At 41.1% G+C, this 27,009-nt stretch overlaps 1 protein-coding gene across 1 annotated transcript in view; it reads left to right on the top strand.

Annotated features, from left to right (window-relative positions):
• Positions 1 to 27,009, top strand: part of SGK1 (serum/glucocorticoid regulated kinase 1) — a 225,147-nt gene that overhangs the window by 62,871 nt on the left and 135,267 nt on the right. Inside the window, exon 2 of the mRNA XM_077486816.1 lies at positions 13,281 to 13,502. Coding sequence (XP_077342942.1) covers positions 13,281 to 13,502 — 222 coding nt within the window. The remainder of the gene's footprint in view (positions 1 to 13,280; positions 13,503 to 27,009) is intronic.

The raw sequence follows: 27,009 nt of genomic DNA on the forward strand, positions 1-27,009 counted from the left end.
TTTTAGTGAGCCGGAAAATGATTCGGCAAAAAGTCAAAGTGCATTTAAGCCTGAAAAACATTTTGATATATGCAGAGATACATTAGATCATTACTGTCCAATCATGATGGTTCCAGAGGTGACCTAGATGTCCATGGCACCTTTTGGCTCTCACACCCCCTTGTCTGTTATTCACGAAGGAAAAGTCAGTATGTGCAGAGAGCAAAGACATTGGGCCTGACTTACTAAAGCCTATATTTACAAATCGACCAAGCAGATTGTATCCTCACAGTATTTGCTATGTGCCCACAATGTCCATAAATACATGCTCAGGCTTGGGCATATGTACATTATATTGCCAAAAGTATTGGGACATCTGCCTTTACTCTCACATGAATTTTAATGGCATCCCAGTCTTAGTCCATAGGGTTCAGTATTGAGTTGGCCAACCCTTTGCAGCTATAACTGCTTCTACTCTTCTGGGAAGGCTGTCCACAAGGTTTAGGAGTGTGTCTATGGCAATGTTTGACCATTCTTCCAGAAGTGCATTTGTGAAATCAGGCACTGATGTTGAATGAGAAGGCCTGGCTTGCAGTCTCCACCCTAATTCATCAATAAGGTGTTCTATCAGGACTCTATGCAGGACTATCAGAGGTCAGGACCAGTCAAGTTCTTCCTCCCCAAACTCGCTCATCCACACTATATTGCCAAAAGTAATGGGAAACCCCTCCAAATTATTTGATAAGAGGGGGTTTTGGTGTGGGGTTGTTTTTCAAAGGTTGGACTTGGCCCCTTAGTTCCAGTAAAGGGAACTCTTAAGTTATCAGCATAACAAGACGTTGTGGACAATTTCAAGCTCCCAACTTTGAGGGAACAGTTTGGGGATTGCCCCTTCCTGTTTCAACATGACTGCACACAAGTGCACAAAGCAACGTCCATAAAAACATGGGTGAGTGGGTTTGGGGTGAAGGAACTTGACTGGCCTGCACAGAGTCCTGACCTCAACCTGATAGAACACCTTTGAGATGAATTTGAGTGGAGGTTGCGAGCCAGGCCTTCTCTTCCAACATCCGTGCCTGACCTCACAAATGCGCTTCTGGAAGAATGGTCAAACATTCCCATGGACACACTCCTAAACCTCATCATACATGTATCTACTTACGCCAAACTTGATAAATGGTTGCAAAATAAATGATGGAGGGTCCTTAGAATTAGGAGTTTTTAAACCAGCAGCAAGGTCCACCAAGAGTGACCTACCAAAAGAGTAAATTTCACTTTACTTGATTTATGTGAATCAGTTCAATAATATTTAAGAAACATTCTTTTTTTTCTAACTGCACTGTTCAGCTCTTAATGCTTGATGTGAACACAGGTTCACTTCATTAGGAAAAACAATTAATCCCTTAGCAAATTAACTCCTTTCCTTTTGCAAAAATGAAGTGGAAAGTAAACCATTGAAAACATGTTTATGCTAGAACTAGCACAGAGATGAGCATAAAATACTGAAGCGCTTAGTGCTGTCTGCAAATGAGAAAAGACCAGGCCTTACACAAACCATTGTCAGCTGTGCATCTGGATATGATCTGCCAAAATATTAACTTTCATTAAGGCACATTTGCTAAAAGAGAATGAGCCCAGGAGGTCAACATATAATCTTTCCATTAACGCTATATAACTTTTTCTTATATTGAGATATATATTATATATGAGACTGTAGTCAGTCAGTATAGTTTTTTTTATTTGCATACAATTCACAAACAATTGGACAAAAATGTAACTGGTCCTAAAACAATCCAATTAGTAAAATGCAGTTAAACAGCATCCATATTACAAGGTTGTTGGTAAAACTGGTTAAAAACCTTGGTCAGATTTTTTCTACATGAGATTCTCTCATTTCCAAACTAATATCAATAACATGAGTTATTTACAGTAACGTCAGCAGCATGATTTGTCTCAGCTTAAAAGCTTTGGATCTTTTATCTGCAAGCCATAGCTTCTCTTTGTAAAAGAATACTAAATCGGGTGCAAAGAAATAAAAAAATAAAACATTTTTGCTTGCACGTGATTGGATGACAGAAATCAGCATGGCTTTACCACATTCACTAAGTGCTGAGGAAAAATAGGATTTTTAAAACGACTTACCTGTAAAATCCTTTTCTTTGAAATACATCATGGGACACAGAGCTATAGTTGTTACTATGTGGGTTATAGGGCACCTTCAGGTGATGGCCACTGGCACACCTTGAGACAAGAAGTCTTGTAGCAAAGAAATAAATGTGTATACCAAAAAAGAAGGGAGGGACCTCTGTGTCCCATGATGTACTTCAAATAAAAGGATTTTACAGGTAAGCTGTTTTAAAAATCCTATTATCTTATCGTACATCACGGGACACAGAGCCATAGTAGTTACTATGTGGGATGTCCCATAGCAATGCTAACTGAAGGGAGGAAGACACAACAAAAGTAGGGCACCAAGACACTAGAGGATTAATACTGCAGCCTGCAGTACACTGCGCCCAAAGGCAATATCCTCATGACCTTTTACATCTACTTGATAGAATCTGGTAAAAGTATGGACTGAAGACCAAGTTGCAGCCTTTGGGCCATGGAGGCTTGGTGATACACTGCCCAGGAAGCACTAACAGCCCTGGTGGAGTGTGCTTTCATATATGAAAAGGTGGAATTTTACTCTTTAAACCATAAGCTTGAACAATCACTTGACAAATCCATTTAGAAATAGTAGATTTCGACGCTGCAAGTCCTCTCTTAGGACCTTCTGGCAACACAAACAAAACATCTGTTTTACGAATCTGAGCGGTATCCTTCAAATAGACCAAGTGAATGTAGTGACCTTTCTTCCGCAGAACGAGGTTCTGGAAAAAATGAAGGCAGAACAATACCCTGGTTTAAATGAAAACCTGACACTACCTTTGGTAGGAAATTAGGATGAGGACACAATACAACCTTATCCTTATGAATAATCAAATATGGCTCTTTACAAGATAGAGTAGCCAATTCTGATACTCTTCCAAAAGAAGATATGGCAACCAAAAAATAGAATTTCCTTGTCAAAAAGACCAAAGAAATATCTTGTATCGGCTCAAAAGGCTGTTTCTGTACTGCCGAGAGGACTAAATTCAAGTTCCAAGGGTTCAGGGGTGACTTAACCAGAGGATTAATCCACGTTACCCCCTGAATAAAACAACAAACCAGAGAGTGTGAAGCAAGTGGTCATTGAAAAAACACCAATAAGACCGACACCTGGCCTTTGATAGTACTCAAGGCCAGCTTCATTTCTAATCCCATCTGTAGGAATTTAAGGATCCTACCTACCTATGACATATTTCCTGGGGTGCCAACCCCTGGATTAACACCAGGAGACATATATTCCAGACTTTATAATATATGACTCTGGAGGCCGGCTTCCTAGCATTAACCAAAGTAGAAACTACTGAACCTGACAGCCAACGGTCTTTCAGAATGTGGGTCTCAATAGCCAAACCATTAAATTTAGCGCTTGTAAGGTAGGATGGAATACCGGACCTTGTGTGAGAAGGTCTGGCCGTACTGCCGTCTTTACGCCTCTTCCTTATCTTCATCCATGGGTCCACTACCCCCATCTTTGCGTCTCTTCCTTATCTTCATCTCTTCCTGCTTGATCCTGCAAAGAAGGCACGGAAGCAGCAGAACAGGAGGGAATACATAGATCAGTGAAAACTGATCCCACAGAAAAACAAAGGCATCTGTTTCACATACCAGCAGATCCTTTGTCCTTGACACAAAGTTGTCGGTCTTTTTGTTGAACCTGGACGCAAACAGATCCATGTCCGGAATTCCCAATCTTTGACATATCGTCAGAAAGATGTCGGGATGGAGAGAACATTTTCCAAGGAACAACTGTTGGCGACTCAAGTAGTCCGCCTGCTAATTCTCTATTCCCGGAATGAAAACTGCTGATAGGCAAGGAATGTTGTCTTCTGCCCAGGATAGGATACGATTTACCTCTCTCTGAGCCGTATGACTTCTTGTGCCCCCTTGGTGATTGATATAGGCCACTGTTGTGGCATGGTCAAATTGGATCCTGACAGGACAATTGGGTAAGCTGAGCTTCCAGGCCATCAGGGCCAGGCATGCTGCCCGAATCTCCAGTATATTGATGGGCAAGGTCATCTCTGTTTTGGAGTATATTGATGGGAAAGGTCATCTCTGTTTTGGACCATATTCCTTGGACAGATGCTTCTTTCAGGACTGCTCCCCAGTCCAGAAGGCTGGCATCTGTTGTCACCACCTTCCAGGTAACTGGTAGGAAGAACTTCCTTTCTGAAGATTCTCGGATATCAACCACCAACTGAGGCTTTGCCACACTTTGGGGGATAAACGCATTGGGAAGTCTAGAGCTGGGACCTTCTTGTTCCAAGTTGACAGGATATTGTTTTGCAGCAATCTCAAATGAAACTGCGCATAAGGAACGGCCTTGAATGAAGCTACCATCTTTCCCAACAATCTCATGCAAAGTCGAATAGAAAGATTCTTCTTTGCTTTGACCACCTGAATCGTTCCCTTATGGAACTGATCTTTTCCTGGGGAAAAAACACCCTCTTCTGAGCTGTATCTATGATCAGGCCTCAGTACTGAAATCTCCTTGATGGTTTTAAGGAGGATTTCTCTAGGTTGAGAATCCAACCTAGGTATTCCAGGTAGCAAACTCTGGTTTAAGCAGGCTACCGACTGATCTATCAAGAGTAGCCAGATTAAGAGCTCAGAGTATAACGATTCTCGCTTATTTTGACGATCTAAAGGGGGAGCCAGAACCTTTGTAAACACTCGAGGTGCAGTAGCTGTACCAAAGGGTAGGGCTACAAACTGAAAATTAAGATTTTCTATCTCAAAACCTAGATATTTCTGGTGAGCAGGGAAAATAGGTACATGTAGATAAGCATCCTTGATGTCGATTGATGCTAGCAGTTCTCCACCTTGTAGAATGGAGACCACTGATCGGATTGACTCCATGCGAAAGAGCGGATATTCAAAAACAGGTTTAGATCTTTGAGATCTAAAATGGGTCTGACATCCCCGTTTGGTTTTGGTACAGTAAAAAGGTTTGAAAAAAATCATAAACCTCGCTCTTCCATGGGGACCACCGATATCACTTTTTGAGACAAGAGATGATCTAAAGCCAAAAAGAGAGATTTTTTTGGGGTATCTGGGAATGTTTGATCTGAGAAAACAAGGAGACGGGAACTCTCGGGAACTCTAGTATGTACCCTGGAGATATTGAGGAAGCCACCCATTTGTCCCAACACTGTTCCTGCCAAACCGTTGAGAACTGAAGAAGTCTTTTCCCCACTCGAGTGAGCGGGGGTGCCCCTTCATAAGGAGGTTTTAGTATTTTGTTTATTGGGTTTCCTCCCCCAGGGTCTCTTTTGACCCTGGGGTTGACCCTGAGTTTTACCTCTTGAATTTTACAGTGGAAGCCGTCATGACTGCCTGGAGGCAGATGCCCCTGGCACTGGAGAATAAGCTTGTTTAAAAGAAAAATGCTTAAACTTAAACGCTTAAACTTAAATGACTCTGATATTCCGGCCAAATCTTGAGCTTGCTGATCAGGAATAATCTTGAGCACCTCTTTAACCACCTCAATACAGTGCAGTTACACCCCCTTCCTGACCAGACCAATTTTCAGCTTTCAGCGCTCTCACAGTTTGAATGACAATTACTCAGTCATGCAACACTGTACCCATATGAAACTTGCGTCCTTTTTTCCACACAAATAGAGCTTTCTTTTAGTGGTATTTAATCACTAGTGAGTTTTTTATTTTTTGTGCTATAAATAAAATAAAATGTAAATTTTGTGAAAAAAATGCCTTTTTCTTTGTTTTTGTCATAAATTTTTGCTAATTAGTAATTTTTCTTCATACATTTTGGCCAAAATTTATACTGCTACATATCTTTGGTAAAAATAACCCACATTAGTATATATTATTTGGGCTTTGTGAAAGTTATAGAGTCTACAAACTATGGTGCCAATCGCTGAAAATTGATCACATCTGATCAGGCCTTCAGTAGATCAGGTGTACCTCATTTCTTGAAACACTAACAAGTCAGGAAAGTACAAATACCCCCCAAATGACCCCTTTTTACAAAGTAGACATTCCAAGGTATTAAGTAAGTAGCATGATGAGTTTTTTTAAGTTGTAATTTTTTCCCACAATTCTTTGCAAAATTAAGATTTTTTTTTATTATTATTATTTTTTTACAAAATTGTCATATTATCTGGTTATTTCTCACACACAATATATGCATACAACAAATTACACCCCAAAATACATTCTGCTACTCTTCCCGAGTACGGCGATACCACATGTGTGAGACTTTTACACAGCCTGGCCACATATAGAGCACCAAATATTACCTTCAGACGTTCTACGAGCAAAAATGACGCATCTCATTTCTCAACCACCTATTACACTTTTGAAGGCCCTGGAGTACCAGGACAATGGAATTTCCCATAAAATGACCCCATTTTGGAAAGCAAACACCCCAACGTATAATCTGTGAGGCATAATGAGTCTTTTGAATGGTTACTTTTTTTCCAGAAGTTTTTGGAATATGTGGAAAAAAATGTAAACGCATTTTTTTTTACACAAAATTGTCAATTTATGAGATATTTCTAACACATAGCATGTATATAGCAAAAATTACACCCCAAATCACATTCTGCTACTCCTCCGGAGTATGGTGATACCACATGTGTAGGACTTTTACACAGCCTGGCCACATAGAGAGGCCAAACATTGAAGTAGTACGTTCAGGCGTTCTAGGAGCATAAATGACACATCTCATTTCATTCCTACCCATCACACTTTTGAAGGTCCTGGACCACCAGGACAGTGAAATTACCCACAAAATGACCCCATTTTGGAAAGCAAACATCCCAACGTATATTCTCTGAGACATGGGCTGCAAATAGGTACTCGGGTACTCTGATGGGCTGGAGATAGGTACTCGGGGTACTCTGATGGCCTGGTGACAGGTACTCGGGGTACACTGATGGCCTGGTGACAGGTACTCGGGGTACTCTGATGGCCTGATGACAGGTACTCAGGTTCTCTGATGGCCTGGTGACAGGTACTCTGTTGGCTTGGTGACTGGTATTTGGGTACTCTGAAGGGCAGTGACAGGTACTCATATGGACTGTGACAGGTACTTGGGTACTGAGATGAACTGTGACAGGTACTCAGATGAACTGTGACAGGTACTCGGGTACTCAGATGAGCTGTGACAGGTACTCGGGTACTGAGATGAACTGTGACAGGTACTCGGGTACTCAGATGAACTGTGACAGGTACTCGGGTACTCAGATGGACTGGGACAGGTACTCGGGTACTCTGATGGGCTCTGACAGCTACTCGGGTACTTTGATGGGCTGTGACAGGTACTCGGGTACTATGATGGGCTGTGACAGGTACTCGGGTACACTGTTGAACCGTGACAGATACTTGGGTACCATAATGGACTGTGACAGGTACTCGGGTACTCTGATGGACTGTGACAGGTACTCGGGTACCCTGATGGACTGTGACAGGTACTAGGGTACCCTGATGGACTGTGACAGGTACTCGGGTACTCTGATGGACTGTGACAGGTACTCGGGTACTCTGATGGACCGTGACAGGTACTCGGGTACCCTGATGTGCCGTGATAGGAACTCGGGTAACCCCGATGGACTGTGACAGGTACTCTGATGGACCGTGACAGGTACTCGGGTACCCTGATGTGCCGTGACAGGTACTCGGGTACTCTGATGGGCCGTGATAGGTACTCGGGAACTCAGATGGGCCGTGATAGGTACTCGGGTACTCTGATGTGCTGTGACAGGTACTCGGGTACTCTGATATGCTGTGACAGGTACTCGGGTACTCTGATGGGCTAGGACAGGTACTCGGGTACTCTGATGGGCTGGGACAGGTACTCGGGTACTCTGATGGGCTGGGACAGGTACTCGGGTACTCTGATGGGCTGGGACAGGTACTTGGGTACTCAGATGAACTGTGACAGGTACTCGGGTACTCTGATGGACTGTGACAGGTACTCTGATGGACTGTGATTGACAGGTACTATGAGGGGTGGTGACAGGTCCTCTTTATTGCCGGGGGGGGCAATCAGTGTGATTGGTGTACACTAAGCGGTAACGAGATGTTACCGCAATCTCCTCCTCACACACGATCGGTGTGTGAGGAGAACAACCCGGTAACATCACGTTACCGCGGTTTGTTTACATTTTAGTGATCGGCTGTGAAAGGATCACAGCCGATCACGTGGGTAAACAGCCGGCCAATGGCTGTTTACCAGCGTCGGTAACGAGCAGTGTTCCCGGGGAACACGCCGCCACCGACGTGCACGCGCAGCGAGCTCGCGATCGCGCGCATGCGCCGTGCACAGCCGGGGTGTGACCATGTGTGATCGGCCGTGACTTCATCACGGCCGATCACGTGGTAACAGCCATAACCAATGGCTGTTCACCCCGTTCGGTTGCGAGCGGTGTCTCCGTGACACGCCGCCACCGAAGAAACAGGGATGCACGCGCACGATCGCGCGCATTCCCTGTTTAAACGGGGGGCCGTCATATGACGGCCTCCCGCCACAATAGGTGCGCCACCTGGCCGTCATTGGATGGTCGGCGGTCAGCATTTAGTTAAACTGGTCTTTTAAGGATTGACATACCCTGATCGCTGCCAGCACAGGCTGAATCACTAAACCTGCCAGAGAAATATTGTTTTTAAATAGGAATTCCAACTTTTTATCTGTTGGATCCTTCAGCATTTGAGCATTGTCTACAGGACAAGTCAAGTTTTTGTTTACAGAGGATATAGCAGCGTCAATTGTGGGAATCCCCCATTTCTTATTAAATTCTTGCTCCAAAGGATAACGTGTTGAAAATTTTTGATGAATGTATAGGAAAAGTATGAAGAGGCTGGGGAAGCTTTAGTGAGCCCAAACCAGAAGTGGGCTCATCGACTGACTCCGCTACTAGCAGCAAAAATTGGCATGGACCAATTCAGTGAGAGATTGTACCAACAACCTTTCCTGTGAACCTGATCCATCCGTATTAGAATCTTCAGAAGAGTCATCAGCCTCTTCCTGGTCCCCTAAGAGAAAAAACGTCATCTCTTGCCCCCTGTTCCTCAGTTTGAGGGTCCTGGGTAATGGACGGGGATCTATTACGCTTAGTCCCACTCTGGGATTAAGGCATACATTTTTTGTTCCAAGCCTAAAATGGTTGAGGAAAAAAAAAACATTTCAGTAATATATACAGGGGCTGCAATGCTAAAAGCAGCTGCAACACCTGACGTCCCTGATGGCTCACTCTCACTAACCATATCATTTTCAGGGGAGGATTCTTTTAAGCAAAGTATGAGAAGGTATGTGCTTCATAGAGCCCCCAGTGGTGACACATAGGCATGACAACATTTACTTATTTAAAGGAGGCATTCATAAGAAAATTCTAAAATTTCTTAGAAAACTCCACTTACCTTTCCCACCGCAGGGTTTTCTGTGGAAAAACCAACAGACCCAATCTTCACCCTTCACGGTGGGTTCCGTTAATAAACCTTCAGGAGCTGGGGACCCTCGGGGAACCCACAATCCTGGGCCTGTAATAGTACCTCCACCAGTAAAACTTTATGGCCTTAATACCAAAAGTACTTGATCCCGGGGTCCAGCTCTCTAAAAAGAGAAGCGTTTACAGGAAAAACCTTGTTTCTTTGGACACAAGGCCCGGGTACCATTCAATTCGGCCTAAAAGACACTTAGAATGGATCCGGCTGCATAGCTAGCCCCAGCAAGGATTGCTCCAGTGGAGCTCAGCACAGCACATCTTTACACGTGACCAACACTTTAGGCACTGGCGAAAAAGCTGAGGTACTCCCAGTAGTGGGAGGAGTTATATAGGGAGTGGACTTCTTGTCTTAGGGTGTTGTCCATCACCTCAAGGTGGCCTATAACCAACATAGTAACTACTATGACTCTATGTCCCGTGATGTACGATAAGAAATGACTGCAACTACACTTTCAAAGTACACAGTGTATTTGACTTTAGTAAATCCACCCAAATGTTTGTATGGCCAGATTTATACCAAATTGGGCCTTGCAAAACTTTAGCATATCTGACCCTAAAGTGGAAAAAAGCCCAAGTCTAACTATTCTTATAAATGTTCCCCATCCCCTCTTCCTAACTATCCTGCCCAACCTGTATAAAAAAGATGTGTGCGCCTACCTATTTTTAATCCACTCTAGTCAAGTCACGTGATCCTGCAGCCCTGATTCAGGGAAATCCAGGAGCTGCGACATCACAGATCCCATGTACCTGCTGTTGTCAGTGCACCATCCTCTCCCCTGCAGCAGTCACTCACTGACACAGGAGAGCCAGAGCTGTGTGTGGACATGGCCAGGAAGTTGGTACCCAAGTTGAAGAAACAGTAAAAAAGGTCCATAAAAAGTTTGATCAGTTATTGTATTGATGAGTTGCAGGTAAAACAGATAACATAGTTGTGGGGTGGCATGTGCAGGACAGGTGTCTGACTGGCAGGGTGGTGACACTAGCAGCACTTGAGAAAGCTATACAGGTCCTATGCAGTAGTCCCAGAGACTGTTAAATAGTAACACATACAGTGATATCCTTAATTGCGCCCATCCTGCACCAAAACCTTTCCCTAAGTCTCATTCACTGTCCCTAACAAGAGGGATGCCTCTCCCTATTCTTGCCACTCAGAAATGTTTGCCAGATCCAGCAAGGCACTGAAATTTATTAACACTGCCCCATACTAAATATGGCCACCAAAGGTCACTCAGTGTTGCAGTGGTGGCACCTACAGAATCTGCAGAGGAATGATGTTCCTCCCAGCCTCCACTCCATCTGCACAGCGGCATAGCATATAACACTACATGCAGAATGGAGAAAAAACTGCACCTGCCTACATGCAGGATCATGTGACTGGACCAGGGCTGATTAAAGTATGTAAGTACACACACCTTTTTTTATACAGGTTAGACAGGATAGATAAACCTAGGCTTTTCTTCCATTTTAATTGTTTCATGACAGGTTTTGTTAAAATGTCTTTATCCAAAAACCAAAATGTAATATACTGCAGCTTACCAGCCCTTAGATGTGGTGGTTGCTTTACTTTTCTTTTTTTCATGCTTTTTTTTCTTTATTTAACCTGGTAACCCTGTGAACAACACACCTCTGTCCCTGTCACCTCTGTCCCCGGCTAGCTATTCTTAGTTCACCAAATGTATGGAGGATTGTCAACCAGGCTGGACTACTAATATGTCTGCCTTGTCCCATATTGTGGCTAATGAAATTAGTCATTTACATATGAATGGTAACCTTTTTGTCTTTAGTGCGGCTCACAGAAATGGAACAAGAGCGTGGCACAAGGAATTGGTACTTGCGTACCACCACAATGTATGAAATGATATCAGGGAACATGATATACTGGGTTAAAATTGATCAAATAAGTATGGTGAACCAAATATAGGTAAAAAAAAAAAATCCAATTAAACTTTTGTATCAACACTTGCGGCAGCTCCCATAAGTTAAGCAGTCCTCTGGAAGACAAATGGGAGAAGAACAAGGTGCGCCAGACTAAGTGCAGCATAAGTAAAACCAGGGTTTATTAAAAGTATCAGCTAAATGGCTACTCACAAGACATAGATAATAAAAAACATATAATGCAAGGAGGGTCTGTGGTCATTTTGTGGGGTCTACGGGAATCACGCAGTGGGTTTAGAGATGTTCACGGCAGGATAGATGGAAGCGCTGGACTGAATCCTGCCTTGTGGTGGTAGAACCAGCATGGAATGTACCAGGAGCCATGCCTGAAGTGACGCCGGGACATGTCATATGATGCATTTCAAAGCTTCTGCTTTTTCATCAGATCTCTGATGATCTGATGAAAAAGCAGAAGCTTTGAATCGCATCATCTGACATGTCCTGTCGTCACTTCCGGCACGTCTCCTGGTGTGAACCACGCTGGTTCTTCCACTGCGAGGCAGGTTTCAGACCATCGCTTCCATCTATCCTGCCGCGATCATCTGAGCCTGCTGCGTGATACCTCTGGACCCCCCTGAATGACCACGGAGCCTCCTTGCATTATATGCTTTTTCAATATCTACATCTTGTGAGTAGCCATTTGTCTGATACTTTTAATAAGCCCTGGTTTTACTTACGTCGCACTTAGCCCTTGTACACACGGTCGGACATTCTGACAACCAAATCCATTGGATTTTGTTCGACGGATTTTGTCCGAAACTGTTGCATACACACGGTCGGACAAAGTTGTCGGAAAATCCGATTGTACATAACATGATGACGTTATTTCATTACGACGGGACTACGTTCAGGCTAGTAGCCAATAGCTTTGGTCAAGGAATTTGATCTGAGCATGCGTGGTACTTTGTCCGTCGGAGTAGGCTACACATGATCGGAGTATGTCCGATCGGAACATTTTGTAGTAAAATTTTACCGGCAAGTTGGACAAGTTGGTCCGTCGGATATTCCGACGGAAACAGTCCGATGGAGACCACACACAGTCGGAATATCCGACAAAACGGTCTAATAGGACACATTCCGTCGGAATCTCTGACCGTGTGTACAAGGGCTTAGTCTGGCAATCCTTGTTCTTCTCCCAGCTCATAGAAATAGACAGGGACAATGCTCTTCTTGCAAAGTCAACCGATTTCTTCTGTGCTTACAGAAAATCTGTGCATACAGAAACATCTAGAGATCGATAATCTAGTATATATTCAATTTTTTGCTCTTCGGTTTATTATGCTTGAAGCACCAAAAAATAGGCATATTGCAATCAAGCACTTTCCTGAAACCCATTGAACACATTGTGACACTGGGAGCTGAGAATATAGCAAGTTAAATGACAACACAACCGCATGCTTATTGGCATTTCATTGCTTAAAAATGAAAGTAGACTTTGTCTTCTATTAACGTTGCTGTTCAGTTCATTAAAATAGTTTGCTGGGCCGATGGGTTGGAGAATTAAGAAACCAAAGCACTGCAGAAGAAATGAAAAGGTACTGGATGAATGTTTGCATCCACTGCCTGTGTGTGTGAACCATCAGACTTGCAAAATCTGATAATGTGATGTTAATAAAAAAAGTGGTCATATGGTCAGTATGTTAAATATTTTAGGCGTTTTCTGTAATTGCACTTTATAAAAAGGAAATATAAATAAGTAATGTAAATGCACACATTTTATAAGTGGGTTTTCATATGATTTTTCTAGGTCAGAAGATGGATAAAGAAGCCAACAGCCAGCAAGGATAAACATCAAAGTAAACACTTAAAATACACACCTGTACCTACTGTGATGCATATAGCAACTACCCAAGAAGAGGCCGAGTACTCACTGTGTCACAGTTACCTGGATGACCCTACATTTGAAAGTTTTAAATCTCCTCATGACAAACAGGTCAACTACTGGGAAAGCCAAACAAGCTGTACTACTGTAAGTACCTATATTTACAACATGGCACAATTATGGCACTGTATGCTCTCTCATCAGTTATAACTCACATTAAGTGTATACTATTATTATTTGTAGATTTCCTTAAATAATTTTTGCTAAATGCCTAGTTATTTCATATGTTGTATATTCTCCCACACTCATATATATTCTGAGGCCGCGTACACACGCGGGGACTGTTCGCTGAAACTTTGTTCGTCAAACAGTTGCCGCAACAGTCCGCTCAAAATTTGCATGAGCGGACTTGCCCACACACGAGCGGACTGTTTCAGCGAACTGTTTGCCAAACAGTTCGCTCAACTTTTGAAATGAACGGACTCGCCCACGTAAGGCGGAGGCAAGTCCGCCCATTTCGAGCGCGTGTACAGGTAGGCGGGGCCCGCGAAGGAGACGCCGCCTGGAATGGACTTAAAGGGACACCCAACGCCGAAAAAAATCGGCGTGGGGGTTCCCCCAAAGTCCACAACAGACCCTTGTTCGAGCACGCTACCCGGCCGGCCAGGAAAGGGGGGGCGAGCGAGCGCGCCCCCCCCCCCCTGAGCCGTACCAGGCCGCGTGCCCTCAACATGGGGGGTGCCTTGGGGAAGGGGGGGCCGCGTGTGGTTGGGATTCAAACCAGTGACCCTTTTGCTGCTATACAAAAGTGATAACCACTACACCACTGTGCTACCCTTTATAGATCAGAATACAAAAAGCCATCTCTCCTTTCTCTTGTTTGGTGGTGTGAACCTTTGAAAAGTAGATTGGCATATAAAGCAGACCCCATGCTGCCTCCAAATGAGCATTCTAGACGTAGTTTACTCTCATTTAGTCTGCTAAATATACCATTGAAAGTTTTTTGTTATATCTTTTCATTAAAAGCCAAAAATATCTGTTAAATTTGCAAGAAATCTTGTGGGTTGATAACTTCATACAATATACTCTCTGTCTGTGCACAATGTGTTATAGAGATAAGGATGGGAAGAGAAGATGAGGAGAGGTGAATGTATCAGAAATGAAATAGGCAGGGCTGACTACACATGCTGTGAAATTCAGAGCTAAAATACACTGTGTTGTCATGTCAAAGAGGAAGGTAGGAACATACTACTGTACTGTAAATTTCTGGCATGTATTGCGTAGATGTATGAAGTGTATATTTTTTGCACTAACATGCTTTAAACACTTCGGCCTCGAAATAATTTACCCTCTTCCTGACCAGGGCACTTTTTGTGATTCGGTACTGCGTCGACAATTGATGTGGCTCCCAAACAAAATTCATGTACTTTTTTCCCACAAATAGAGCTTTCTTTTGGTGGTATTTGATCACCCCTGCGTTTTTTATTTTTTGCGCTATAAACAAAAAAAGAGCAACAATTTTGAAAAAAAGCATTATTTTTTACATTTTGCTATGATAAATATCCCCCAAAAATATAAAAAAATATATATAAAAAAAATGTCCTCAGTTTAGGCCAATACGTATTCTTCTACATATTTTTGGTAAAAAAAAATTGCAATAAGCTTTTATTGATTGGTTAGTGCAAAAGTTATAGCGTTTACAAAATAGGGGATAGTTTTATGGTATTTTTATTCATTTTATGAATTCACTTTTTTTACTAGTAATGACGGCGATCAGCGATTTTTATCGTGACTGCGCCATTATGGCGGACACATTGGGCATTTTTGGTAAGGCTTACCTGTAGGTAAAATTAATATCTTCATGGTTTAAGAGATATTCACTTTGCATGTAGCTGCTGGTATCAGTGACGCAAGTGCCTGCCAGACCTGGCCGGAAAGAAGACTCCCGCGGGCATGTGCAGGTATGACGTAAACTCGGAAGACATGCCGAGGCCAAAATGTCAGCTCCCTCAGCGTGGACAGGGATCAGATGCCGGCGCTTCATTCTAAGTTGAGTATTTTATAATGAGCTAGTATGCGCTGAATACTAGCTCATTATGGCTTTGCCCTACAGGTTTTTTGTTTTAAAAAAAAAACAATTCTGTGCGGGATATACAACCGCTTTAAGAATTGTGCAGAGGTGGGAAAATATGTGAACTAACTCTTTAAGTGTTGTTTAAAGTCTATTTATTCTATGTGCTGACTACCATTCAAATTAGGGCCCAACTCAGAAAGGAAAAGACCATTGTATGAAAAAAAAAAAAGGCCATGAAAGCGTGCAGCATACACACCATGGACAGCAGATTCTTGGTGATCAATTTTAGCTTTTTACGTTTTTTATTTTTTATGAAAGAAAAACAATCCAAAAGATCTTTTGAAGTTTACAAATAATATTTCCTTCTTCCCCTATTAATCTGCCTATCTATCTATCTATCTATCTATCTATCTATCTATCTATCTATCTATCTATCTATCTATCGGTCTATCCTCTGCCTAGCTGTCTGTCCACTCATGCTTCAGTCTATCTCTGGGCAAGCCATATTTTTAAACACTGATGTACGATGGTTTAACAGCTATGGTTTCTAGTCTTTCTATGGTTTCATAGAGACAATTGAGTGAGTACTGCCTGTGATATTTTTTTTTTTTTTGCACTAACATCCAATTTTTCAGGACAAGCATTTGGGGTATGTCCCCTTCATCAAGGTCCAAGCAGTACTCAATGGTTTCATAAATGGGGAGCTTGCACAGAACCAATTGCAGAAAAAAAAAGAGGGGAAATTTAAACAACATTCCCACAATATGCCTAGCAGCAAATCATTAGGACAAACTAAATGACTGGGTTCTATATATTTAGGCAGACAGACAGATGCTGAATGGTTTTAATTGCAGCTCTGGCTCCTGATCACATTAAAACAGCAAATTTAAAATGTAACAGTGATTAGATCAAAAAGAATGTAAATTAGCAGGTCCAACAAGTAAATGAAATACAGATGGTAGGAATCAGGGAAGTGAACTTGGAAAGAATTTGTTGGACTGGACAGTTTACGTTCCTGTTTCTCAATCCTATCCTAGCCTAGCATATCATCATACAGCAAGCTATAAACTATTTATCTGAACTTAGATAAACAAAATACATGCAAGGAATACTACAACTAAAAATGTTATAATGCAGATCTAGCAGTACGCAAATAATGTACAATATCTCACATGTGATTTTCATTCCTACACTGTTTTGTAAAAAAAAAAAAAAATTCTGTAATTCTTTTCAAATGTTGAAAGCAGAGTACTGCACTGTATTTGATGAAAGTAGGGGATTTGGAAATAAAGCCACACTTCATTATTTTCTAATTTACAAAGTGAAGATGCAAGCTTACAAAATATATTTGATTTTAGTTTTTCAGGCATGCTACAGGTCTGAATCTCAAAAACACATTATTTATCAAAAAAAATAAAATAAAAATTATGGAATATTGTTATCTTACTGGCTCATATGAATGGATTTAAGAACATTAAAATCGTAGGAGTTACAATAGTCATCTTGTCTCAGAAATGTCATTGGGAAACTGATTTTATAGTTTGAAGATAAGAAGTCTTAGTATAAACTACAAAGATTTTTTTACATTTCAAAAAAGTACTTTAACATAGGGTGACACTATGAAAGTACTGATAATGAAGTGCCATTGTCCCGGGAATAATTGAATTAGAAATTGAAATGCTACATAAAGTGGACTTTATAGGCACACAGTAATAGATCTAAAAAAACGTAAGTAATATTTATCTTGTTTTATTAAAAATAAGTATAAAAAACTGGGGTACAGTTACTACAAAAATATGTAACACAAGAATAAAATTAGTTATTAATATAATCTACACATATAGAGAATGACATCACATAATAGCTAATATAGCCACACTCATGACAATGAACCATGCAAGTTCCTTATTGCCTGATGTAAATATCCAATCAATTGTGTGTCCAAATCTAGGTCCGGGCATATCAATTTTTCAGAAGCTCGACATGTTGCGTGTGGAATACGCTTCCTCAGGAGCAGCAATTTTCATAACAATAGGAGACTAATAACGCATAGTAAGAGCCATGCAGCCTGAGTGAATGCACAGGATTTTCAGCATGAAAGTAGGCAATAGCATAACCTCAGAAACAAAGAAGCTGGACTTCAAAAAAAGCTCAATATAAAATTGTCCGTCAGGATAAATAATATGTTCTGTCGATATCTTAAAGGCAGATTAGGAAAGGGAAAAGACCCATCCGAAAATGAAGTGCCTTGCCCTGTGAGGTGGATTGATTATCTCGGCAAAGGAGAAGTTCTCACTAACACAGATTTAGAAAAATTTGTGAACGATATTTAAGAGAAATAGGCCTTTTGTGCACATAGAAAAAGTCGTAGATCTTCAAGTTCAGCTCATGATAAATAGGGGCAAACACAAAAGTGTTGCGTTTATAATTTTGCCCAGTGTAGAAAGTAAAGTTAGGTTGTAAAGCATTTTAGGTCACCTCTCTGTGACAGACATGTCACTGCTCTTTGCATATGACAGTATCCGGGGGATTGGTTAGAGATGGAGATGAGGGCTTTGCAAAAGACTTGACAAAAATCCCCAGTTTGCCTATAAATAACAATACTAATACCATCATCTGCATATTTTGGGGAAAGTGTGAGTGTATTGAGACAGCTAATGGAGTGGATTCTAAAGATAATACTATAGTTTCATACTTGGCTAGTGAAAAGGTTAATTTTAACATTATGTTTTTGGAAAAAAGCATAGAAAAATAACATAGAAAACTAAGAGGTTAGCATATAAACACCATTTCAATGCAGTCTTTAGTAGGAAAAAAGCCCACATGTTTCAATTTAAACACAACTAATCACTGGCCCTTCCCAATTTCTCCAAATGAAAAACATCTTATGTATACCTCTTCTCATTTTATGCCTGCTTTGGCATCCTCAGAAATCATACCAGTTATGAGGCAAGTTCTACTAATCCTGAAATATGGACGAAAATGTATGTGTGGGCTTTGGGAGATAGTGTTAAAATAGATGCTAATGCCAAAATGTTTGCCATACAACACTATGACAGCAATCGCTACAGTAGAATAAATGTTTTGACAAAAAGTACGTTTGTATAAAAAGAAAAGCTCACTGTATGTGCATTGATAACCAATATATGAGTTTAGGGACCCTGAGTTTAATCTACTATAACAGTTGAGAATGTTCGTCAAGTGAATTTTTACTTTGCTTAGTGAATGAGGTGAGGCTAAGTGAAAATTCAATGAATAACAAATCATTCACAAGGAGAATAAAAAGAAAGGATTTTGGCTTGCATATGATTGAATTATAAGCCCTTGTACACACGGTCGGACATTCCGATGGAAAATGTCCAATCGGACCGTGTTGTCGGATAATCTGACCGTGTGTGGGCTTCATCTGACATTTTCCGGCGGAATGTCTGACCAACAAAGTTTGAGAGCTGGATATAATAAATTTCTGACAACATGATCGGATCGGACTTTGTTCGATCATTTGTAGAGAATTCCGATCGGACAAAGTGCCACGCATGCTCAGATCAAATTCCTAGACCAAAGCTATTGGCTACTAGCCTGAACGTAGTCCCATCGTAACGAACGGACGTCATCACGTTCCAAACGATCGGATTTTCCAACAACTTTGTCCGACCGTGTGTATGCAACACCAGTTTCAGACAAAATCCATCGGACAAAATTGTTGTCGGAATGTCCGACCGTGTGTACAAGGGCTTAAAGTTAGCAGAGCTTCAACTCAGTATAGATACATTGAGCATTCATTGACTGCTAAAAATCACATGATGGTCAGCTTTAGTTGGACAACAGCAAAATTTGCCTGTTACCAAAAAACAACTGGAGAGGGCAAAACCTAGTGTAGCTGTGCACGGTAGCCAATCAGCTTCTAACTTCAACTTGTTTGTTTAAGCTTTGGCCAAAAAACCTTGACGCGGATTGGTTTCTAGGCAAAGCTGCACCAGATTTAGCATTCTCCAGTTTTAGTAAATCAATCCCAGCATGTCAATGAAGGGAGTAACGATTCGGTAGGCATCTACAAGGAAAGTAGTTCTCTTTGCTGGGCAGTCATTGACTGAGTATGCCAAGGAAATCCAAATTTGTATTTTAAAAAACCTAGAAGGTCACAGAAAACCCAGGCCCTTGCAGAAAGAGCTCCTCAATACTAAATAAGTATTCCATGCACATTTTGTTTTTTGTGCCATTGTCCCACAGGGAAACAGGCTTAAATTGGATTGAGCCATGAATCTAACAGATCTATTGAGTGATGGCTACATACAATTATTTATGGTAGCCATTCATTGAATCAAAGGTAAAATCACTGCGGTATGATTCTTGAGAGTGCTACTATGAGCAATCAGAGAATTAAAGTGGAACTTTAGTCAGAAAATTAAGTCCTGCTAGATAACTTCTGACTGTCCTCTTTTGCAGGTATAGCTATGTAAAGCATTAAAAATATTTGCCTATATGGTTTAAAATCCAGTTATACGCTGTCTCACCTTGCTCTGCACATGCTCAGTTGCTCTCCTTTTTTGGCATTTTTAGGCACTGATGAATTTGTAGAGGCAGATCTGCTGACAGCCATAAGGTAGCATTAAACCCCCATATCCTTTACAGCCAAGGCAGCTCCTTCTGTTTGATCTGAAACTGCCATAGTTCTGCACATGTGATCATTTATGATGCCAGTCATTTGATGGTTTGACAGTTTGGTTGAGGAAACAAGCAAATGTGACAGTTGGCAATCCTGGCATTCCAGGAATGTATTTGTTTTTTTTAAGCCATTAAAACAATGGGTTTAGTTCCACTTTATGACTTACTGTTGTTCAGGGGCTCTGGGCTTCAGAAAAATGGCGACTTCCAGGAAGAAGAAACAGGAGCAACATTGGAGGAAATTTACAGCACACACTAATGTTGGTAGCATCATTTTTTTTATGTACTTTTCAAAATATAAATGTCAGCATGTACATATCTTCAACATTAACTGCTGATTAAATCATAATCTAGATCAGTGATGGCGAACATTGCACCCCAAATGTTTTGGAACTAAATTTCCCATGATGCTCACACACTCTGCAGTGTAGTTGAGCATCATGGGATATGTAGTTCCAAAACAACTGGGGTGACAATTTTTGCCATCACTGACCTAGATGAACAAAAGATCCCACTGAACCATGCTCCTACAGCTTAGTATTAAATGAAAATATTGATCTGTGAATAATTTGCACAATGCATCTAAGGAGAAAAATTCTTGTTTCTTGGGTTTTAAGTTCTGTCTCAAATGAAAATTTAACTATGGCAACCATACTTTTCTAAAAATTCTGTATCAGTTGTAAGAGATTACTTCATTAAAATTACTTTTGTGGGTGTTTTTTCTGTATATACTGGATTTTCTATAATACTACTTTCCATGGAAACTACAGTAATTTATGTAGGTCTATGCACTCTTTTAAGCAGATTTTATTGACTTCTAGTTTATACAGCATAATTGAGTGCAGGTGATTAAAATTTATTGTGCGCCACATTATGGAGACCTTTTTTTAAGAAACATTAAAGTTCTTTCTTTGCAGTTATTTCTTTCCTGATCAAATTGTCTCCTTTAAATTTTCTACAATCAAGCATACCATGTCGTTTACTAGCTTATGATTTGACCAGATGGTTTCCATCAAGCGTGCCAGAGCATTTGTCAAAAACTAAGATTTGATGATGAAAGAATTCTGAGATCCCAGAAGTCTGCCAGCTGCAGGCTCCTGGTACCTACAAGGTGCTTAGTTGTACAAATTTCATGCATTCCTTTACGTCTCTGGAGGAAGAATCCTTAAATTTCAGTAATGGGGTACAGAAGGGTTATATAAACTTAACTACAACCACATGTCAACACACTTAACAAAGAAATCTATAATACTGTTGGGAATTTCCCTTTCCACTCACACCAGTCTAAAACTTTGAAGTCCACTTGGTCTACCTACAAAGCCTGGAGTTATTGGTTAGACCTTGCAAAGAATTTGTGGTTTTGATCCTCACCTTTGTGGAAAATGACATGGCGTAGATAACTTACTATTGATCCTATATTGTCAGTGGGCATTAATACTGCTCTTTGGTTCTTTTTACTGGTAGTAAATACGCTGATTTTATTTGGTAAAATAGATAAAAACCCAGACACCAAACCCTAACAGAATCTTTAACATGAACAAGTTTAATCCCTTGGTCCTGGGGGTGGCAACCTCCTCCACACTTTTTGGAGCTGTAGAGTTCTCCGGCCCATATGGCAAAGAGTTGTAGACAAATTGTTTCAAACCACAGGAACACAGGTAGTGATCACTTGCCAGGTGGGCCTACTGTTTGCAGACATCCCAGAACTGGCTCCCCCAGCCCAGAAACTAGCCCACACACTCTTCAGTGCGGTGCACTGGACAATAGCACTACACTGGAGATCGCCGTCGGTCCCTTGGGAACAGGTTATTAGACGCATGGAGGCGATAAAGCTTATGGAAAGAATATACCACACGATAATGGATACAATACCTATCTTTGAAAGGAAGTGGGCCTCCTGGTCATCTTTTGATTAGTAGGACTCAGGGTCTATGGCAGTATTATGGAACAGTGCCTACCAGTTGGAGTGGTAGAACATGCCCAGATGCATCCGTTTTTTTTTTTTTGTTTTGTTTTCCTCTTTCTTCCTTTCCTTTTCTTTTCTTTCCCCTTCTTTATTTTGCCCTTCCCATTTTTGTTATTTGACATCAAGTTGGAGACTACCCTAGAGTCACTTTTCAACCTGGTACACTGGAAGGCTTGCTTTCCTGCTTGGGGGTAGTTAATTTAACATGGATATTGTTAAATATTTCTACTGGTAACCATTTATGCTTGACAGATGTGTATCGCTGGACTATATTATAATGGTGTACATTTAAATTGTGTGTTACTCTACATTGTAACTTGATGGTTTATTGTTGATTCTCAATAAAAATCTTTTGTAAACAAAAAAAGAATCTTTAACATGTGAACATCTTTTCAAAAGTCACATTCATTTGTACTAAAATCTACAGCTTTTACTAAACTAAAACTTGGTAATCCTGCCTTGAAGGTCCTTGCTCAGACACTTCCTTTTATAGGGTTGTAACACTGTCCCTTTGACCCAATTGTGATCCTACATGCTCAATGTGCAGGCATTGTCCACCACTGTCCTCATTTCCCTATTAGGCTGGATCACTGTCTTCTCTAAGCTGGGGGGTGGGGGGAGGGAGGGGGAAACTGTCTCCACAGGGAGAAGACAGTGATTATTGCTAGCGGCTATAATAGCCACTGGTGATAATCGCAGGTAAAACTTGGCATGCTGGTTGTTCCCAAGTAGTTCGATCAAGGTACATTTAGCCTGCACATACACAATTTGAATCTCAGTTCAGCAGGAACCGGCTGAGATACAAACTGTGCCTTACTCTTTGTCACTGGCTTTCAGGTTTTTTGTCAAAGCTTAACCACTTGCTTACTGGGCACTTAAACCCCCCTCAGTCCCATACCAATTTTCAGCTTTCAGCGCTGATGCACTTTGAATGACAATTGCGTGGGCATACAACACTGTACCCAAATGAAATTTTTTATCATTTTTTTCCCACAAATAGAGCTTTCTTTTGGTGGTATTTAATTACAGCTCGGAGTTTTATTTTTTGCTAAACAAACAAAAAAAGATGCAAAAAAAAAAAAATCATGTTTAATAGTTTGTTATAAAATTTTGCAAACGGGTCATTTTTCTCCTTCATTGAAGTGCGCTGATGAGGCGGCACTGATAGGCTGCATTGGTGGGCACTGATAGGCATAGTTAAGGCGGCACTAATAGGCACAGATAAGGCGGCACCGATGAGCACAGATAAGGCGGCACTGATGGGCAAAGATGGGCACAGATAAGGTGGCGTGGATGGGTGGCACAGATGGGTGGCACGGATGGGTGGCACGGATGGGCACTGATAGGTACCACTGATAGATGGGACTGATGGGCACTGATAGGTGGCACTGATAGGTGGCTCTGATAGGTGGCACTGCTGGGCACTGATGGGCGGCACTGCTGGGCACTGGTAGATGACACTGATGGGCACGGATATGTGGCACTGGGGTGCAGCACCTTTGTTGAGGCAGATTGTGGGCACTGCTGGGTGGCACTGTGGGCACTGCTGGGTGGCACTGCTGAGTGGCACTGTGGGCACTGCTGGGTGGCACTATGGGCACTGCTGGGTGGCACTGACGGGGGGCACTTACTTTTTTTAATGTGGCACTGGCAGGGGGCAGGTGGGCACTGGCAGGGGGACTGATGTCCCGATCACGGCCGCCGGTGATCGGCTTTTTTTCTTTCTCCTCGCGCTGACAGCGCGAGGAGCAATAATAGCCGATTACCGGCTCCGTTATATCACATGATCAGCTGTCATTGGCTGACAGCTGATCACGTGATAAGGGGTCGGGATCGACCCCTTGCACAGATCGGTGATCAGGCGAGTCTCATAGACTCGCCGATCACAGAGCGCGCCGCGCGCGCCCCTCAGGGGGTGCGCAGAGCGCTCGTGCACGGGACTACATCTATTGACGTCGTCCCGGAAAAGGAGATCCGCGCTGTAGCCGTCATTTGGCTATAGCGCGGATCTCAAGTGGTTAACCGAACAAGCTGAAGTTAGAAGCTGGCTGGCAAACACTGGATTTTGCATTCTCCAATTTTTGTAAATCAACCCCTAAATGTCCTCCATTTAGGGTTTAGACCTACTTTTAAGAGAACATTTATTTTATTAACGTACATATTGTTGGCCAACAATCCATTTGGTGTGTTTAGAAATGTTTCTTATTACATTTTAAAATAGAACTAAACCTTAATGGGTGACAATTCGTTTGGTAAAGTACTATCATAAACAGGTGCCATTATTTATTTTTTTAGAAAGGACTGTTTTTACATATTTTTAAAGCTTTTTTGCATCCTAGTGAAAATCAAACAGATGGTGTTGCGCTACCTGAACTAGATATAAATATAAAGAGCCTAATACTGGAAGAAATAAAATCTAGCTATAAATCAACTAGCCTATCTTAAATAAAAATTAAAGTGCCTTGTGCTATGAAAAATAGTAACCAGTGTATTAAAAACTTAAATTCCAGAAATCATGTGTTTATATATCAACATAAGTAACTCTAAGTAAAAGGGGAAAAATATTCCATAAAGTGCAAATGTCTTATATTAAAACGTGCAATTCATAGTGCATGATTACAAAAAGTTGGTAAAATACAATCTTTAGTGAAATTAAATAAAGTGCCAGTGATTATTAGTTCCGTAATCTTCTTAATAATAAAAAAAATTAAATATTCTTAATAATAAGAAAAAATTAAATATGTATATAAGACAGTCTATATATAAGCTGAAATAAGTGCTCAGTGACTGGTTCAGTGCTTCTCAAAAAGAAAAACAGGTGCCAGCAATCGTGTTGTAATTTCTGTGTCTCCAGTATACACGGCACACTAGGTAAAATGGCCCCTTACCTTACTGCTGTAAGGTAAACAGCAAATCAAGCAGCAAAAACAAGGGTCCAGGGATTCTATCCCAATTCCTAGCAGGTGGATATTGGTCCCCTCAGGTAGGTATTTTTCTCTCAGATAGTTTCCATATAGATCTTTGGCTTCAGTATAACTCCCAGAGGTCTCATAGGAAAGATAGAGGTACACTCGGATGGTGAAGTACGTTCGTAAAATTTATTATAACGATATATAAGAAGAGGTACTCACAAACATACGATAAAATACAGCTTTAAAAACGGACGAGCATTCCGCTCGTGTATGCGAACGTCACTTCCGGTATCCTCGTTCCGACGCGTATCGTCACTAGTCACGTGACTTCATCAGGGAATGGGATACTCTAGCACGGAAGTGTCTTTTATATGTACGTGTATGGCGGCCATTTTACTGAAGTCTCCCATAAGATAACATTGGCACAGCCATCTTTTTGGAGTCTTCCATAAGCTAACATGGTGCAGCCATCTTTTAGGAGTCAATCTACACCCAGCATCATTTTCCACATATCTAAGCTACACCCGCGGCCATTTTTCGTTGGTCCCGGTTAGCAGCCATTTCCCCATAGCTCGCCCATGGATTATATCTGCAGTGATGTTTTTTATATATAATGGTGGGAGTTTCTATCAGGTTCTTTTATTCCATTAAATGTCATATACAAATTTGTTCGCAGTTCCATTGGTTCACATCAAATTTCTATCGGGGGACAGCGGGGGAGAGGGAGGGGGGGGGGGGGGAGGGGGGAAGGTGGGGGGAGGGGGGGGGAAGAGATGGGAGGGGAATTAGGTGGTCATAGGAGATATAAGTGAACTCGATATTAGGTATCAACCTATACAAAGGTTATTTATCAAATGTCATAGATCACGTTAGCATTATAACCCCATATTTTACACTAAAAAATATCTAAAACTGTTCTTTAAAATTAGTCTATATGAATTTATAAGACAAATGGTGAGGTAACATTTTATCTCATGGTTGGTATATATTAGCACTATATTCCCCCTAAATGTAATGCCCCTTAACTAGTTCGCCAAACCCCAACTGATTATTTGTATTTATCCTGTAGTTTTAAATATTAGGGTGTCCAAAACCGGATTAAGGTAATATGGACTAGTGGTCCAGAGCTAGTTCAATATAGCCATATATATATGTTATTTGTCCTGTTTTTTGGGGATCTAAGACCAAATTATGATAATATGGGAAGTGGAAAGTTTTCCCATTATTGTCGTTTTGTCAGGAACCGGAAATGGCGTTCAAGATGGACTCAAACTGGTTCATTTATACTATCACAATACATAAAATAGTTTTACAAACATGTGAATTAAATATATTATATAAAATGAGTATTGCAAGATCATTACATTAAAACAAGTATCAAATCTAAAACCAAGTTAAAAGATATAAAAATACATAAAAAATATATATTTTTTAGAAATCGCTGATAAAACAGTTTAAGTCGAAATCAATGTTCAAGCCTTGGGGGGTAAATGTATCCAAAATAAAAATCCACTTAGATTCTGCTTGGCTGAGCGTCCTAACTTTGTGGCCCCCCCTCCAGTGTTTCTTATATGGTTCTATACCCCAAAAAGTCAAATGAGTAGGGTCTTTATTGTGGTGGGTACTGAAGTGTCTGGATACACTATGCTTATCAAAGCCGCTAATAATGTTCTTTACATGTTCTTTTATTCTTACTCTCAGCGGTCTTTTGGTTCGCCCAACATATTGTAAGCCACAACTACACTGTAAGGCATAAACAGCTCCCTTGGTGTTGCAGCATATGAAATCCTTAATATTATACGTGTTTCCAGTACTTGTAGAGGTGAAGTTAAATTTCTTTTCGACCGGCTTTTTTACTCTTGTGCACGCATAACAGCGTCTACAGGGAAAAAATCCCTTGCCTGTAAAGAAAGTTAAACCATTATAGGGGGGATCGGGGATGTTTTTTACTATCTTATCCCTTAGGGTTGGTGCTCTTTTATAAATAAATCGTGGATATTGGGGTAGGATTTCCTGCAGGTGTATATCTGACCTTAG

This window comes from Lithobates pipiens, unplaced genomic scaffold (assembly GCF_037356315.1).
Source record: "Lithobates pipiens isolate NorthernLeopardFrog02 unplaced genomic scaffold, aLitPip1_a1.2 Scaffold_18, whole genome shotgun sequence".
NCBI lineage: Eukaryota > Metazoa > Chordata > Amphibia > Anura > Ranidae > Lithobates > Lithobates pipiens.